Source organism: Coregonus clupeaformis, chromosome 31 (genome assembly GCF_020615455.1).
Source record: "Coregonus clupeaformis isolate EN_2021a chromosome 31, ASM2061545v1, whole genome shotgun sequence".
Taxonomy (NCBI): domain Eukaryota; kingdom Metazoa; phylum Chordata; class Actinopteri; order Salmoniformes; family Salmonidae; genus Coregonus; species Coregonus clupeaformis.
In genome coordinates this window covers 15,274,534-15,291,515 of record NC_059222.1, presented here as the reverse complement: position 1 = coordinate 15,291,515, position 16,982 = coordinate 15,274,534, and the positions used below count along the sequence as shown (strand labels likewise).

General features: G+C 40.4%; 1 protein-coding gene and 1 non-coding gene across 3 annotated transcripts in view; one reads left to right on the top strand and one right to left on the bottom strand.

Moving 5' to 3' along the window:
* rgs17 (regulator of G protein signaling 17) overlaps nucleotides 1-16,982 on the bottom strand; it is a 43,985-nt gene that overhangs the window by 16,215 nt on the left and 10,788 nt on the right. For both annotated transcript variants that reach the window (XM_041859416.2, XM_041859417.2), the window contains one exon: nucleotides 1,883-2,013. In XM_041859416.2, coding sequence (XP_041715350.1) covers nucleotides 1,883-2,013 — 131 coding nt within the window. The remainder of the gene's footprint in view (nucleotides 1-1,882; nucleotides 2,014-16,982) is intronic.
* On the top strand, nucleotides 4,242-4,324 carry trnaa-cgc. The gene has a single exon. It is a non-coding gene; the product is annotated as a tRNA-Ala (tRNA).

Genomic DNA, 16,982 nt, shown 5'->3' with positions numbered 1-16,982 from the left:
CTAAGACTCTTTGTGAATACGGGTCCAGGAGTCATCGATGGCTTGTTAAGATCTGTAGAATGACAGTCTCCAAAATAAAGTTGTTCTGCCTTTGCCTTCGGCCTTCTCAGGTCAGTCATGCGTACTAGAGACCCACACGTGTTACAGTGGTCGAGAAATGTAAAGTTGCAATGCAACTCTGACTGGCAGAACTCTCAGAAGTTGTGTTCCAAACATCAATTGCCTCCAAACACATGACATATTTACTCTACACCAAGGACATAAGAGTTTCTCAAAGCTCCACAGTCATCACTTATCACAAAACAGATGTAGGATCTTAATTTGATCACTCTGTTGCAGGAGAACTTTCCTGCAGTGCAGGACATTTAAAACTTGTAGTGTATTTGAAGTTTTAAAAAAGCTTCTGAAATGTGTAATTTAAACTTTTAAATTTCAGACATGATTTTCCCTTACGAAAAATCTATCAGCCACTACAAAAATGTCCATTAATTATAATCCACATAATAATTCACATTTCTGGTTTCTGCAGGATTATTTTCCTGCTGTAGCTAACTGGCTCAAATGATCATCCTACATCTGTATATGATGGAAGTGCATGGATGTACCCCTCCAGGCTAACACTTATGAGAATATACTTATTCTGAGCCCTAAAAGATTAAATCGTATTATACTATTCTTACAGTCTTAGAGCTTTGCTTATAACCTTTGATCAGTTTGTAAATACATTACTCTTGAACTCCAAATTACTGTTTGCTCATTTTGCCATCACAAACTTCACCCCTTTTATGCAAATGCTAAGGATGGCTTATCAATACACTATGCAAACTACAACTAATGATATCCGTTATTTTTTACATTGTTCCTTTCACATTTAGGGATTGTGTTAACACAGAATTCTGTGAAAAAAAGAAAGATAAAACACAGAAAAAATATCTTGCTGCATTTTGTAAACGCAGATCTAAAATGCTTCTTATTGTAATTTATGCTCAGCTTAATTCCCGGTTCGCTCCAAATCATGAATGTAAAAGGACTAATTTTGTGCTTCAGTTGCACTTCTCTACTCGGATGAGAAATTTTTGCTATCATCTTCATAAATCAGATTTCCGCATTCACAAAGTCATTCGATCAGCAGACAGCGCTCTGACTGATGTACTTTCTCCGGTGTAGTTTTTCTCCGGTAGCAAGATAATATGTAAACAAACAAAAAAATCTAGCAAAACATTAGGAAATGTAGCTTGGTACATTCTTTCTATGATAAACATGAGAAATCTGATGACCACCCACTGGGCAAAAACTGGTTGAATCAACATTTTGAAAATGCAGATTTATAAAAGCTAATGTGCCCCTGCCGTTAGCGCCACGGAAACATGAAGAGTAGTAAGCATACAGTTGTATATGGGAGTCTCTTTTCTTAAACTCACCCTTTTCCCAGGCATCAGATAATTGGTCTGACAAACAATGTTTATGCACCCATAGTACTGAAAACACTGAGGGGAAAAAGACTTCAAGCATCGAGTCATGTTTTACCTGGAGACCTACAGTCTTTCAGCATTCATTACAATGTGATCGGCCTAAATATTGAGTGAATAACGACAATAATGACAAATGTATGAGTATTGGATATTTTGGCCTAAAGTGGTGATAACTACAGTCTACAATACATTTCCCCCCACTAATACAAAAAACATTTTCGAGTGAGGTTGAAAGGGATGTGGTCTTGAAGGTAATATGACCAGGTGCTTTTTTCTGTTTGTCTATAGCAGGAATTTTAGGAAAATCTAAATACAATTTCTCATCATTCTAAAGGGCATTTAGACAGCCATAGCCTATTGAAAATGGAGGAGACATGGGGTAAGAAAACAGAAAGCGAGGTTTGACGTACCAGAGGCATTTACAACAGCCACACCAGCACATGCAGCAGTTGTTGGGCCTTGGGTGGCCAGGCGCCTGGGGACGTCCTTCAATGTGTGGCTGCTGCCGTTTTCTCATATCAACTCCGCTTAAACTTCGGGGCTGTGGACGAAACCCAAACACATTGGTTAAGGACAACACCATCTTCCTCATAGATGTATGAATATCACAACATTGAGAGAACATGAATCAGGTGAATTTCATACAGAAATCAATATAGACGGGAAAAGGTATTTTTTCATTTCTAATAACAGGTTATTTTCTAAATTTGCCACTTTTATCTTTGCCACTCATTCATGCTGTCAACTTTTAATAATTTCAACAAAATACATTTTAAAAACAAGGTATTGTGTGTGTGTGGCAATCACAGTCAAACCATGTCAACAACAATATTGATATTCAAACTCAGAGGACAACTACAACATTTTCAGCTGCACAAGCCCAAAGAGAAAGAGAGAAAGATAGATAGAGGGCGAGGATGGAGAGGAAAAAAGAGAGAGAAGGATAGAAAGAGGTGGTGAAAGAATGAGACTGAGAGGATTCCCTCCTGGAGCTGGCCTTGTTTGGCACTGAGACAAATCTGTTATGCTGTGTGAGCAAGAGATTGGTACACACGTGCATGCACCACACACACAGTACAGACACACACACACACACACACACACACACAGACAGTACACACACACAGTACACACTGAGGGAGATGTGTGACGTCTAATTTTTCTTTACACATGAGCAGAAGATGCTCAGTCTGTCCTACATTATGGGCCTACTGTGAGTGCCTAAATAGATCCCAACATAAAAACCATATATTTAAAACAGCATAATAATTTCCCCCCTCAAAAAACAGATATGTATGTACAGTTGAAGTCGTAAGTTTACATACACTTAGGTTGGAGTCATTAAAACTCATTTTTCAACCACTCCACAAATTTCTTGTTAACAAACTATAGTTTTGGCAAGTCGGTTAGGACATCTACTTTGTGCATGACACAAGTAATTTTTCCCAAAAAAATTTACAGACAGATTATTTCACTTATAATTCATTGTATCACAATTCCAGTAGGTCAGAAGTTTACATACACTAAGTTGACTGTGCCTTTAAACAGCTTGGAAAATTCCAGAAAATGATGTCATTGCTTTAGGAGCTTCTGATAGGCTAATTGGCATCATTTGAGTCAATTGGAGGTGTACCTGTGGATGTATTTCAAGGCCTACCTTCAAACTCAGTGCCTCTTTGCTTGACATCATGGGAAAATCGAAAGAAATTAGCCAAGACCTCAGAAGAAATAAAATTTTTACCTCCACAAGTCTGGTTCATCCTTGGGAGCAATTTCCAAATGCCCGAAGGTACCACGTTCATCTGTACAAACAATAGTACGCAAGTATAAACACCATGGGACCACGCAGCCGTCATACCGCTCAGGAAGGAGACGCGTTCTGTCTCCTAGAGATGAACGTACTTTGGTGCGAAAAGTGCAAATCAATCCCAGAACAACAGCAAAGGACCTTGTGAAGATGCTGGAGGAAACCGGTACAAAAGGTATCTATATCCACAGTAAAACAAGTCCTATATCGACATAACCTGAAAGGCCGCTCAGCAAGGAAGAAGCCACTGCTCCAAAACCGCCATAAAAAAGCCAGACTATGGTTTGCAACTGCACATGGGGACAAATGTACTTTTTGGAGAAGTGTCCTCTGGTCTGATTAAACAAAAATATAACTGTTTGGCCATAATGACCATCGTTATGTTTGGAGGAAAAAGGGGGACGCTTGCTAGCCAAAGAACAACATTCCCAACCATGAAGCACGGGGGTGGCAGCATGATGAGTGGGGGTGCTTTGCTGCAGGAGGGACTGGTGCACTTCACAAAATAGATGGCATCATGAGGAAGGAAAATTATGTGGATATATTGAAGCAACATCTCAAGACATCAGTCAGGAAGTTAAAGCTTGGTCGAAAATGGGTCTTCCAAATGGACAATTACATTTACGTCATTTAGCAGACGCTCTTATCCAGAGCGACTTACAGTTAGTGCATACATTATTCTTTTTTTATTTTCATACTGGCCCCCCGTGGGAATCGAACCCACTACCCTGGCGTTGCAAACGCCATGCTCTACCAACTGAGCTACCTCCCTGCCGGCCATTCCCTCCCCTACCCTGGACGACGCTGGGCCAATTGTGCGCCGCCCCATGGGTCTCCCGGTTGCGGCCAGCTACAGCAGAGCCTGGATTCGAACCAGGATCTCTAGTGGCACAGCTAGCCTTAGACCACTGCGCCACTCGGGAGATACAATGACAATGACCCCAAGTATACTTCCAAAGTAGTCCTGTGTAGCTCAGTTGGTAGAGCATGGCGCTCGCAACGCCAGGGTTGTGGGTTCGATTCCCACGGGGGGCCAGTATGGGAAAAATAAAATGGAAAAATAAAATGTATGCACTCACTAAATGTAAGTTGCTCTGGATAAGAGCGTCTGCTAAATGACTAAAACATTTTAAAATGTGGCAAAATGGCTCAAGGACAACAAAGTCAACGTATTGGAGTGGCCATCACAAAGCCCTGACCTCAATCCTATAGAACATTTGTGGGCAGAACTGAAAAAGCGTGTGCGAGCATGGAGGCCTACAAACCTGACTCAGTTACACCAGCTCTGTCAGGAGGAATGGGCCAAAATTCACCCAACTTATTGTGGGAAGCTTGTGGAAGGCATCCCGAAACATTTGACCCAAGTTAAACAATTTAAAGACAATGCTACCAAATACTAATTGAGTGCATGTAAACTTCTGACCCACTGGGAATGTGATGAAAGAAATAAAAGCTGAAATAAATCATTCGCTCTACTATTATTCTGACATTTCACATTCTTAAAATAAAGTGGTGATCCTAACTGACCTAAAACAGGGAATTTTTACTAGGATTAAATGACTAAAACATTTAAAAATGTGGCAAAATGGCTTAAGGACAACAAAGTCAACGTATTGGAGTGGCCATCACAAAGCCCTGACCTCAATCCTATAGAACATTTGTGGGCAGAACTGAAAAAGCGTGTGCGAGCATGGAGGCCTACAAACCTGACTCAGTTACACCAGCTCTGTCAGGAGGAATGGGCCAAAATTCACCCAACTTATTGTGGGAAGCTTGTGGAAGGCATCCCGAAACATTTGACCCAAGTTAAACAATTTAAAGACAATGCTACCAAATACTAATTGAGTGCATGTAAACTTCTGACCCACTGGGAATGTGATGAAAGAAATAAAAGCTGAAATAAATCATTCGCTCTACTATTATTCTGACATTTCACATTCTTAAAATAAAGTGGTGATCCTAACTGACCTAAAACAGGGAATTTTTACTAGGATTGAATGTCAGGAATTGTGAAAAACCGAATTTAAATGTATTTGGCTAAGGTGTATGTAAGCTTCCGACTTCAACTGTACAGTGAGGGAAAAAAGTATTTGATCCCCTGCTGATTTTGTACGTTTGCCCACTGACAAAGACATGATCAGTCTATAATTTTAATGGTAGGTTTATTTGAACAGTGAGAGACAGAATAACAACAACAAAAATCCAGAAAAACGCATGTCAAAAATGTTATAAATTGATTTGCATTTTAATGAGGGAAATAAGTATTTGACCCCTCTGCAAAACATGACTTAGTACTTGGTGGCAAAACCCTTGTTGGCAATCACAGAGGTCAGACGTTTCTTGTAGTTGGCCACCAGGTTTGCACACATCTCAGGAGGGATTTTGTCCCACTCCTCTTTGCAGATCTTCTCCAAGTCATTAAGGTTTCGAGGCTGACGTTTGGCAACTCGAACCTTCAGCTCCCTCCACAGATTTTCTATGGGATTAAGGTCTGGAGACTGGCTAGGCCACTCCAGGACCTTAATGTGCTTCTTCTTGAGCCACTCCTTTGTTGCCTTGGCCATGTGTTTTGGGTCATTGTCATGCTGGAATACCCATCCACGACCCATTTTCAATGCCCTGGCTGAGGGAAGGAGGTTCTCACCCAAGATTTGACGGTACATGGCCCCGTCCATCGTCCCTTTGATGCGGTGAAGTTGTCCTGTCCCCTTAGCAGAAACCCCCCCCCAAAGCATAATGTTTCCACCTCCATGATTGATGGTGGGGATAGTGTTCTTGGGGTCATAGGCAGCATTCCTTCTCCTCCAAACACGGCGAGTTGAGTTGATGCCAAAGAGCTCAATTTTGGTCTCATCTGACCACAACACTTTCACCCAGTTCTCCTCTGAATCATTCAGATGTTCATTGGCAAACTTCAGACGGGCCTGTATATGTGGTTTCTTGAGCAGGGGGACCTTGCGGGCGCTGCAGGATTTCAGTCCTTCACGGCGTAGTGTGTTACCAATTGTTTTCTTGGTGACTATGGTCCCAGCTGCCTTGAGATCATTGACAAGATCCTCCCGTGTAGTTCTGGGCTGATTCCTCACCGTTCTCATGATCATTGCAACTCCACGAGGTGAGATCTTGCATGGAGCCCCAGGCCAAGGGAGATTGACAGTTATTTTGTGTTTCTTCCATTTGCGAATAATCGCATCAACTGTTGTCACCTTCTCACCAAGCTGCTTGGCAATGGTCTTGTAGCCCATTCCAGCCTTGTGTAGGTCTACAATCCTGTCCCTGACATCCTTGGAGAGCTCTTTGGTCTTGGCCTTGGTGGAGAGTTTGGAATCTGATTGATTGATTGCTTCTGTGGACAGGTGTCTTTTATACAGGTAACAAGCTGAGATTAGGAGCACTCCCTTTAAGAGTGTGCTCCTAATCTCAGCTCGTTACCTGTATAAAACACACCTGGGAGCCAGAAATCTTTCTGATTGAGAGGGGTCAAATACTTATTTCCCTAATTAAAATGCAAATCAAATGTATAACATTTTTGACATGCGTTATTCTGGATTTTGTTGTTGTTATTCTGTCTCTCACTGTTCAAATAAACCTACCATTAAAATTATAGACTGATCATTTCTTTGTCAGTGGGCAAACGTACAAAATCAGCAGGGGATCAAATACTTTTTTCCCCTCACTGTATATCATTGTAACAACATCCAGGCGCAAAGGCATGTGACCGAGCAGAGAAACATTTCCTGTTTGTCCCCAATGACAAGGAGCACCAACCAAGGTCCTGTCTATAGCTTACTAGGCCTATATTTGTCAAGGGAAGTAAACAAGTGGACATAAGCTAGCCTTAAGGTTTGCAGTTCAATAGCTGTGTGCAATATCACCATTATGAAACCCAACAAAAGTAGGATACAAAGCCATTAACCCACTGTAGGCAGAGGACGCTGACATATGGCAAATATTTCTTGAGTGAATGAACACTCCAGTACATGAACAGGCCTACATTCTAATTTAGCCTTAAACAATCAAGCCTTAGACAATCAAGCACATTCGATCAATCAATCAATAAAAATATGATAGCCAGTTATAATTGTAATAGCTTAGCAGATAATAAGAAAAGACGATCAGTATTTACCTGGCTAAAAGAGAAGGAATATAATATCTATTGTTTACAGGAAACTCATTCAACAATTTTAGATAAAGTTGTGTGGAAAAGGGGCTGGGGGGACGAAATGTATTTCTCCCATGTGCAATGAAATTTAAAAGGGGTGATGATATTAATTAACAGTAATTTTGATACGAATGTGCAAATTGTACAAACAGATCCTCAAGGTAGATGGATAATTTTAAATATGTTATTGGACCATAAACAGATATGGCTCATTAACCTATACGGTCCAAATAATGATGATCCACGCTTCTTTGAAAATATATATAATAATGTATCAACCCTACAAGTAATACAAGACTCTATCCTTATGGTGGGAGATTATAATACGGTTTTAAATACCTCTATGGACCGTAAAGGAAATCACGCTACAAACTATCACCCTCATGCACTTAAGGAAATCAAGAATGTCATGGATATATTGGAACTAGTAGATATATGGAGGCTTAAATATCCTGACCTTGTGAGATATACCTGGCGGAGACTCAATCAAGCTAGTCACCTCGACTACTTTCTTATGTCATTCTCTCTGGCACCAAAAGCAAAAAAGGTGTTGATAGGGGACAGAATGCGGTCGGACCCTCAAATAATTGGCATATATATTACTCTTACAGAATTTCCACGTGGGCAAGGATATTGGAAATGTAATAAAAGCCTATTGGATGATAACTTGTTTTTAACTAGGACAGAATAATTTATAACTGACTTTTTCTGACATAAAATAGGTCCAGCAGATCCCCTTATTGTATGGGGCACTTTTAAACGTGCCTTTAGAGGCCATGCAATTCAGTACTCATCTCTAAAACAAAAGCAATTTAGATCAAGAGTCCATATTAACAAAGGAAATGGAAGGACTAACAGTACAGATAGATAGCAATAAAAACTGTACCATAGAGGCTCAGAATAAGTTAGAGGAAAAACAAAAATAAATGGAGGAACCTATTCAAGAAAGATCAAGTGTAATATATTATAAAAGTAAAGCGAACTGGATGGAATTTGGGGAAAAATGCACCAAATTAATTTTTTACCTTCAACATAAAAATGCTACCAAAAAGAATTTACTGAAACTTGTTACAAATGACGGAGTCACCCATGATTCACTAAACAATATTTTGGAAGAGGAAGTAAAGTACTTTAAGCGTATGTTTTCGTTTCAGTCTTCGCCATCTCCACTAACCGAAGCTAAATGTTTTTTTTCTTCTAATAATGTACAATTAACAGCTGTACAGATAGACTCATGTGAAGGCCAAATTACAGAGGAAGAACTTCTTGATGCAATTAAAGCCTTTAAGTCCGGGAAAACTCCAGGGCTGGATGGCATACCAGTGGAGGTTTACCTAACATTTTTTGATATACTCAGAGGACCGTTATTAGCATGTTTTAACCACTCTTATATAAATGGTAGATTATCAGACACTCAACAAGAAGGTCTGATTTAATTATTACTGAAACAGGATCCATGTGGTACATATAAAGATCCAGTCCATTCAAAAAATTGGAGGCCTCTTACACTTCAGTGTCGTGATGCAAAAATCCTAGCAAAATGAATAGCGCATAGAATTAAAAAGGTATTGTCGGATATTATTCATCCTAATCAAGTACTGGAAACAATAGAACACTATGAAAAATCTGGGAAACCAGGCCTGGTATTCATAGCTGACTTTGAAAAGGCATTTGATAAAGTACGACTGGAGTTTATATATAATTGCCTGGAATATTTCAATTTTGGAGAATCTCTTATAAAATGGGTAAAGGTTATGTACAGTGGGGGAAAAAAAGTATTTAGTCAGCCACCAATTGTGCAAGTTCTCCCACTTAAAAAGATGAGAGAGGCCTGTAATTTTCATCATAGGTACACGTCAACTATGACAGACAAATTGAGAATTTTTTTTCCAGAAAATCACATTGTAGGATTTTTTATGAATTTATTTGCAAATTATGGTGGAAAATAAGTATTTGGTCACCTACAAACAAGCAAGATTTCTGGCTCTCAAAGACCTGTAACTTCTTCTTTAAGAGGCTCCTCTATCCTCCACTCGTTACCTGTATTAATGGAACCTGTTTGAACTTGTTATCAGTATAAAAGACACCTGTCCACAACCTCACACTCCAAACTCCACTATGGCCAAGACCAAAGAGCTGTCAAAGGACACCAGAAACAAAATTGTAGACCTGCACCAGGCTGGGAAGACTGAATCTGCAATAGGTAAGCAGCTTGGTTTGAAGAAATCAACTGTGGGAGCAATTATTAGGAAATGGAAGACATACAAGACCACTGATAATCTCCCTCGATCTGGGGCTCCACGCAAGATCTCACCCTGTGGGGTCAAAATGATCACAAGAACGGTGAGCAAAAATCCCAGAACCACACGGGTGGACCTAGTGAATGACCTGCAGAGAGCTGGGACCAAAGTAACAAAGCCTACCATCAGTAACACACTACGCCGCCAGGGACTGAAATCCTGCAGTGCCAGACGTGTCCCCCTGCTTAAGCCAGTACATGTCCAGGCCCATCTGAAGTTTGCTAGAGTGCATTTGGATGATCCAGAAGAGGATTGGGAGAATGTCATATGGTCAGATGAAACCAAAATAGAACTTTTTGGTAAAAACTCAACTCGTCGTGTTTGGAGGACAAAGAATGCTGAGTTGCATCCAAAGAACACCATACCTACTGTGAAGCATGGGGGTGGAAACATCATGCTTTGGGGATGTTTTTCTGCAAAGGGACCAGGACGACTGATCCGTGTAAAGGAAAGAATGAATGGGGCTATGTATCGTGAGATTTTTAGTGAAAACCTCCTTCCATCAGCAAGGGCATTGAAGATGAAACGTGGCTGGGTCTTTCAGCATGACAATGATCCCAAACACACCGCCCGGGCAACGAAGGAGTGGCTTCGTAAGAAGCATTTCAAGGTCCTGGAGTGGCCTAGCCAGTCTCCAGATCTCAACCCCATAGAAAATCTTTGCAGGGGAGTTGAAAGTCCGTGTTGCCCAGCGACAGCCCCAAAACATCACTGCTCTAGAGGAGATCTGCATGGAGGAATGGGCCAAAATACCAGCAACAGTGTGTGAAAACCTTGTGAAGACTTACAGAAAACGTTTGACCTGTGTCATTGCCAACAAAGGGTATATAACAAAGTATTGAGAAACTTTTGTTATTGACCAAATACTTATTTTCCACCATAATTTGCAAATAAATTCATTAAAAATCCTACAACGTGATTTTCTGGATTTTTTTTCCTCATTTTGTCTGTCATAGTTGACGTGTACTTATGATGAAAATTACAGGCCTCTCTCATCTTTTTAAGTGGGAGAACATGCACAATTGGTGGCTGACTAAATACTTTTTTCCCCCACTGTATAGTAACCCTAGGTGTAAAATAATGACTACTTTTCAGAAAGTTTTAAAAACTGTCAAGAGGAGTAAAACAAGGTTGTCCACTATCGCATATCTATTTATTATTGCCATCGAAATGTTATCTGTTAAAATCTGGTCCAACAATAATATCAAGGGGTTAGAAATCCAGGGCTTAAAAACAAAGGTGTCATTGTACGCTGATGATTCATGTTTTCTTTTAAATCCACAATTTGGATCCATCCACAGCCTCATAGAGAATCTAGATACTTTTTCTAACCTCTCTGGGTTACAACCAAATTATGATAAGTGTACTTTATTCCGTATTGGATCACTAAAAAATACAACTTTTACATTACCGTGTAGTTTACCAATAAAATGGTCTGACGGTGATGTGGACATACTCGGTATACATATCCCGAAATAAATAAATTCTCACTCCAATTCATTGTAATAGAAAGTTAGCAAAAATAGATACAATCTTGCTACCATGGAAAGGAAAATACCTGTCTTTTTGTGGAAAAAATCACCCTGATTAACTCTTTAGTCATATCCCAGTTTACCTATTTGCTTGTGGTCTTGCCTACACCTAGCGATCTGTTTTTTAAATTATTAGCAAAAAATGTTCCATTTTATTTGGAATGGCAAGCCAGACAATATTAAAAGGGCCTATTTATATAATGAATATGAATTCGGGGGGCAGAAATTATTACATATTAAAGCATTAGACCTCTCACTAAAGGTGTCAGTCATGAAAAAATAATACTTAAATCCGAACTGGTTCTCTAGCAAATTAGTAAGAATGTCTCACCCCATGTTAAAGAATGGCCTTTTCCCTTTATTCAGATTACAACCTCTCATTTTAGGTTATTTGAAAATTAAACAATATCCAAAATATCGCTATTTTTAAAACAAGCCATAGAAAGTTGGTTGCAATTTCAGTTTAATCCACCAGAAAAGACTGAACAAATAATACAACAAATATTATGGTTAAACTCAGATATACTAATTGATTAAAAAAAACAATTTTTTTCGCTAGAAATTAAAAAGAAAAAGGTATAGTCTTTGTAAATTACAGTGGGGGAAAAAAGTATTTAGCCAGCCACCAATTGTGCAAGTTCTCCCACTTAAAAAGATGAGAGAGGCCTGTAATTTTCATCATAGGTACACGTCAACTATGACAGACAAAATGAGAGAAAAAAATCCAGAAAATCACATTGTAGGATTTTTAATGAATTTATTTGCAAATTATGGTGGAAAATAAGTATTTGGTCAATAACAAAAGTTTCTCAATACTTTGTTATATACCCTTTGTTGGCAATGACACAGGTCAAACGTTTTCAGCAAGTCTTCACAAGGTTTTCACACACTGTTGCTGGTATTTTGGTCCATTCCTCCATGCATATCTCCTCTAGAGCAGTGATGTTTTGGGGCTGTCGCTGGTGCAACACGGACTTTCAACTCCCTCCAAAGATTTTCTATGGGGTTGAGATCTGGAGACTGGCTAGGCCACTCCAGGACCTTGAAATGCTTCTTACGAAGCCACTCCTTCATTGCCCGGGCGGTGTGTTTGGGATCATTGTCATGCTGAAAGACCCAGCCACGTTTCATCTTAAATGCCCTTGCTGATGGAAGGAGGTTTTCACTCAAAATCTCACGATACATGGCCCCATTCATTCTTTCCTTTACACGGATCAGTCGTCCTGGTCCCTTTGCAGAAAAACAGCCCCAAAGCATGATGTTTCCACCCCCATGCTTCACAGTAGGTATGGTGTTCTTTGGATGCAACTCAGCATTCTTTGTCCTCCAAACACGACGAGTTGAGTTTTTACCAAAACGTTCTATTTTGGTTTCATCTGACATTCTCCCAATCCTCTTCTGGATCATCCAAATGCACTCTAGCAAACTTCAGACGGGCCTGGACATGTACTGGCTTAAGCAGGGGGACACGTCTGGCACTGCAGGATTTGAGTCCCTGGCGGCGTAGTGAGTTACTGATGGTAGGCTTTGTTACTTTGGTCCCAGCTCTCTGCAGGTCATTCACTAGGTCCCCCTGTGTGGTTCTGGGATTTTTGCTCACCGTTCTTGTGATCATTTTGACCCCCACGGGGTGAGATCTTGCGTGGAGCCCCAGATCGAGGGAGATTATCAGTGGTCTTGTATGTCTTCCATTTCCTAATAATTGCTCCCACAGTTGATTTCTTCAAACCAAGCTGCTTACCTATTGCAGATTCAGTCTTCCCAGCCTGGTGCAGGTCTACAATTGTGTTTCTGGTGTCCTTTGACAGCTCTTTGGTCTTGGCCATAGTGGAGTTTGGAGTGTGACTGTTTGAGGTTGTGGACAGGTGTCTTTTATACTGATAACAAGTCCAAACAGGTGCCATTAATACAGGTAACGAGTGGAGGACAGAGGAGCCTCTTAAAGAAGAAGTTACAGATCTGTGAGAGCCAGAAATCTTGCTTGTTAGTAGGTGACCAAATACTTATTTTCCACCATAATTTGCAAATAAATTCATTAAAAATCCTACAATGTGATTTTCTGGATTTTTTTTTCTCAATTTGTCTGTCATAGTTGACATGTACCCATGATGAAAATTACAGGCCTCTCATCTTTTTAAGTGGGAGAACTTGCACAATTGGTGGCTGACTAAATACTTTCCCCCCCCACTGTATATCATAAATAGGACTGGTGGAGTTATGTCACACATGCAGCTAACAAAATCATATGGAAATGTCTGCTCTACCCAAAATTACAACAATTGCAGCATTACCGCAAAAATGGAAGAGCAAAGCGGAAGGGGGGAAAAGGAATGCCTTCGTTCACCTCATCGAGATCGGCAACGACCTGGTCACCTTCCAGAACTCGGCAACGGCCTGGAGTTCAGAGGTCAGATACTGACTAATATACAGCAACACAGTGAGGAGCACTATACCACATCCAGAGCCATATACAGTGCATTCGGAAAGTATTCAGACCCCTTGACTTTTTCCACATTTTGTTACGTTACAGCCTTATTCTAATATTGACTAAATTGTTTTTTTCCCTCATTAATCTACACACACTACCCCATAATAACAAAGCAAAAATAGGTTTTTATAATTTTTTGCTAATTTATACAAAAACTGAAAAATCACATTTCCATAAGTATTCAGACCCTTTACTCAGTACATTGTTTAAGCACCTTTGGCAGCGATTACAGCATTGAGTCTTCTTGGTATGACGCTACAAGCTTGGCACACCTGTATTTGGGGAGTTTCTCCCATTCTTCTCTGCAGATCCTCTCAAGCTCTGTCAGGTTGGTGGGGAGCGTTGCTGCACAGCTATTTTCAAGTCTCTCCAGAGATGTTCGATCAGGTTCAAGTCCGGACTCTGGCTGGGCCACTCAAGGACATTCAGAGACTTGCCCCGAAGCAACTCCTGCATTGTCTTGGCTGTGTGCTTAGGGTCGTGGTCCTGTTGGAAGGTGAACCTTCGCCCCAGTCTAAGGTTTTCAACAAGGATCTCTCTGTACTTTGCTCCGTTCATCTTTCCCTCGAACCTGACTAGTCTCCCAGTCCCTGCCGCTGAAAAATATCCCCACAGCATGATGCTGCCACCACCATGCTTCACCATAGGGATGGTGCCAGGTTTCCACCAGACGTGACGCTTGGCATTCAGGCCAAAGAGTTCAATCTTGGTTTCATCAGATCAGAAAATCTTCTTTCTCATGGTTTGAGAGTCTTTAGGTGCCTTTAGGCAAACAACAAGCGGGCTGTCATGTGCCTTTTACTAAGGAATGGCTTTTCATCTGGTCACTCTACCATAAAGGCCAGATTGGTGGAGTGCTGCAGAGATGGTTGTCCTTCTGGAAGGTTCTCCCATCTCCACAGAGGAACTCTAGAGCTCTGTCAGAGTGACTATCGGGTTCTTGGTCACCTCTCTGAACAAGGCCCTTCTCCCCAGATTGTCCTGTTTGGCTGGGCGGCCAGCTCTAGGAAGAGTCTTGGTGGTTCCAAACTTCTTCCATTTAAGAATGATGGAGGCCACTGTGTTCTTGGGGATCTTCAACGCTTCAGACATTTTTTGGTACCCTTCCCCAGATCTCTGCCTCGACACAATCCTGACTTTGAGCTCTACGGACAATTCCTTCGACCTCATGGCTTGGTTTTTGCTCTGACATGCAATGCCTTTCCAAATCATGTCCAATCAATTGAATTTACCACAGGTGGACTTCAATCAAGTTGTAGAATCATCTCAAGGATAATCAATGGAAACAGGATGCACCTGAGCTCAATTTCGAGTCTCATAGCAAAGGGTCTGAATGCTTATGTAAATAAGGTATTTCTGTTTTTTATTTTTAATACATTTGCAAAATTTCTAAAAACCTGTTTTCACTTTGTCATTATAGGGTATTGTGGGTAGATCGCTGAGGAAATTGTTTTAATGAATCCATTTGAATCAATCCCAAAGAACAGATAATTAATAAAATAATTATTACAGGTTAATAAATACCATTCTGCACAATCTGGGTGTGGAGCACGGGCCCGAAGTACTGTAGATGGTATATTTAGGCTAAACTTAAAAAAGACATTTCCTCTCTGCCCTCATTTAATCTCTCCTGTGATTCTACTTCATTTCACTACTTTTAAACTTTGCTCTTGAATCCCAAAACTATTAAATAAAGGATTGTCTTACCTGCAAAGTCATCATTCAACTTTTGCTCCTTATTTATGGACACAGTGAGAAGGTTTCCTGTCTCTCTGTGGCCTACACTTTGACATCCATGATAAGGATGATGTATGAACCAATAAACCAAACATGCAAATCCTGAGTTGGCCACTTGAGCAGCCATCGGTTATTCACCTTCCACCGGTGTAAAACATGCACATTGATGCAAAATACAGTGACAAACACCTTTGTTCTAGCTGGGGACACGTCCAAGCCACTGAAAATAAATGCAAATAAAGGCTTAGCCAAAGAACCTCATTCTGCATCTCTATCACATTTTGCCAGGATTCATTTCTTATTTTAAATTATATTGTCGAACTACAGTGAGGAGAAATTATATTCTATTAGCCATTTGGGAAATGTACTGTCCTTTGATCTTGCTGTGGCACAAAATACAGCAGAGGAGGCACATTGCCCTTATTTTCCTCAAGGGGCCTGGGTTGGTTGCACCAGTGGGAAGTTCCAAAAAACTATGTTTGTTGTTGTTGCCATTCCTTAATAGCATGCTCTCAGTACTGGTCACTCATAGCATCACAAATAAATTTGTTCAATGGCAAATATGACTCTCTTTAAATGTAAAGCTAATTTATTCAATATTAACAGCTCATGATCCTAGCCAGGCCTGCATTTTACATTTGTTGTAATGTAGGTTTAATAGGGCCGTTCTAAAGCAGCAGCCAGTGATGCAGAGCAAGGGTCACGGCCCACTGCACAAGAGGATCCTCCTCCTCCTGCCACTCTCCAGTCTCCACCCAGAGAGATGTCATGCAGTACCAGGCCTGGTAGTGCATGACAAACAAACCTTCATTTAGACCTACTACATTTATGCTGTGACTGTCAGAATAAATTAGTCTACGCCTGTCTGATGCGTACAGCTGAAGAGAATTCATGGTCTAAATGAATTGTTTACGAGGTTCACATGTATTACCATGAATTGTTTACGAGGTTTAATGTTTGATTTGTACATTAAATAATTCAGTAATGACTGGACAAAATTATGGCAATCATCCGTTTTTAACGCCAGTAAGAAACTGCTAGCCATTGGCTGCTAACAGCTGAGAAATGCTAGCTAACTGGCAAGCACAAAAACAGTCAACAACTTCGGGAGTAGACCCCTAGAAATCAGCCTATTGACCTCTAGTCAAAGTGGTGAATAATTATTCTGTCAAGGAAAAGTTGTTTATTGTTTTTATAGAGGCATACTAAGACAAAATAAACCTGACACAGTGTGTAAATGATAACACATTAGTGCAGGAAATGAAGACATTTATTAAAATGCTGGAAGTGAATGCTGGAATCAAACAATTAACTATGCAAATTAGCAAACGATGTGTGCATTAAAGAAAGAGACACCTGGCTCAAATACAGTGCCTTCAAAAAGTATTCAGAGCCCTTGACTTTTTCCACATCTTGTTGTGTTACAACCTGAATTTAAAATGGATTACATTTTTGGTCACTGACCTACACACAATACCCCATAA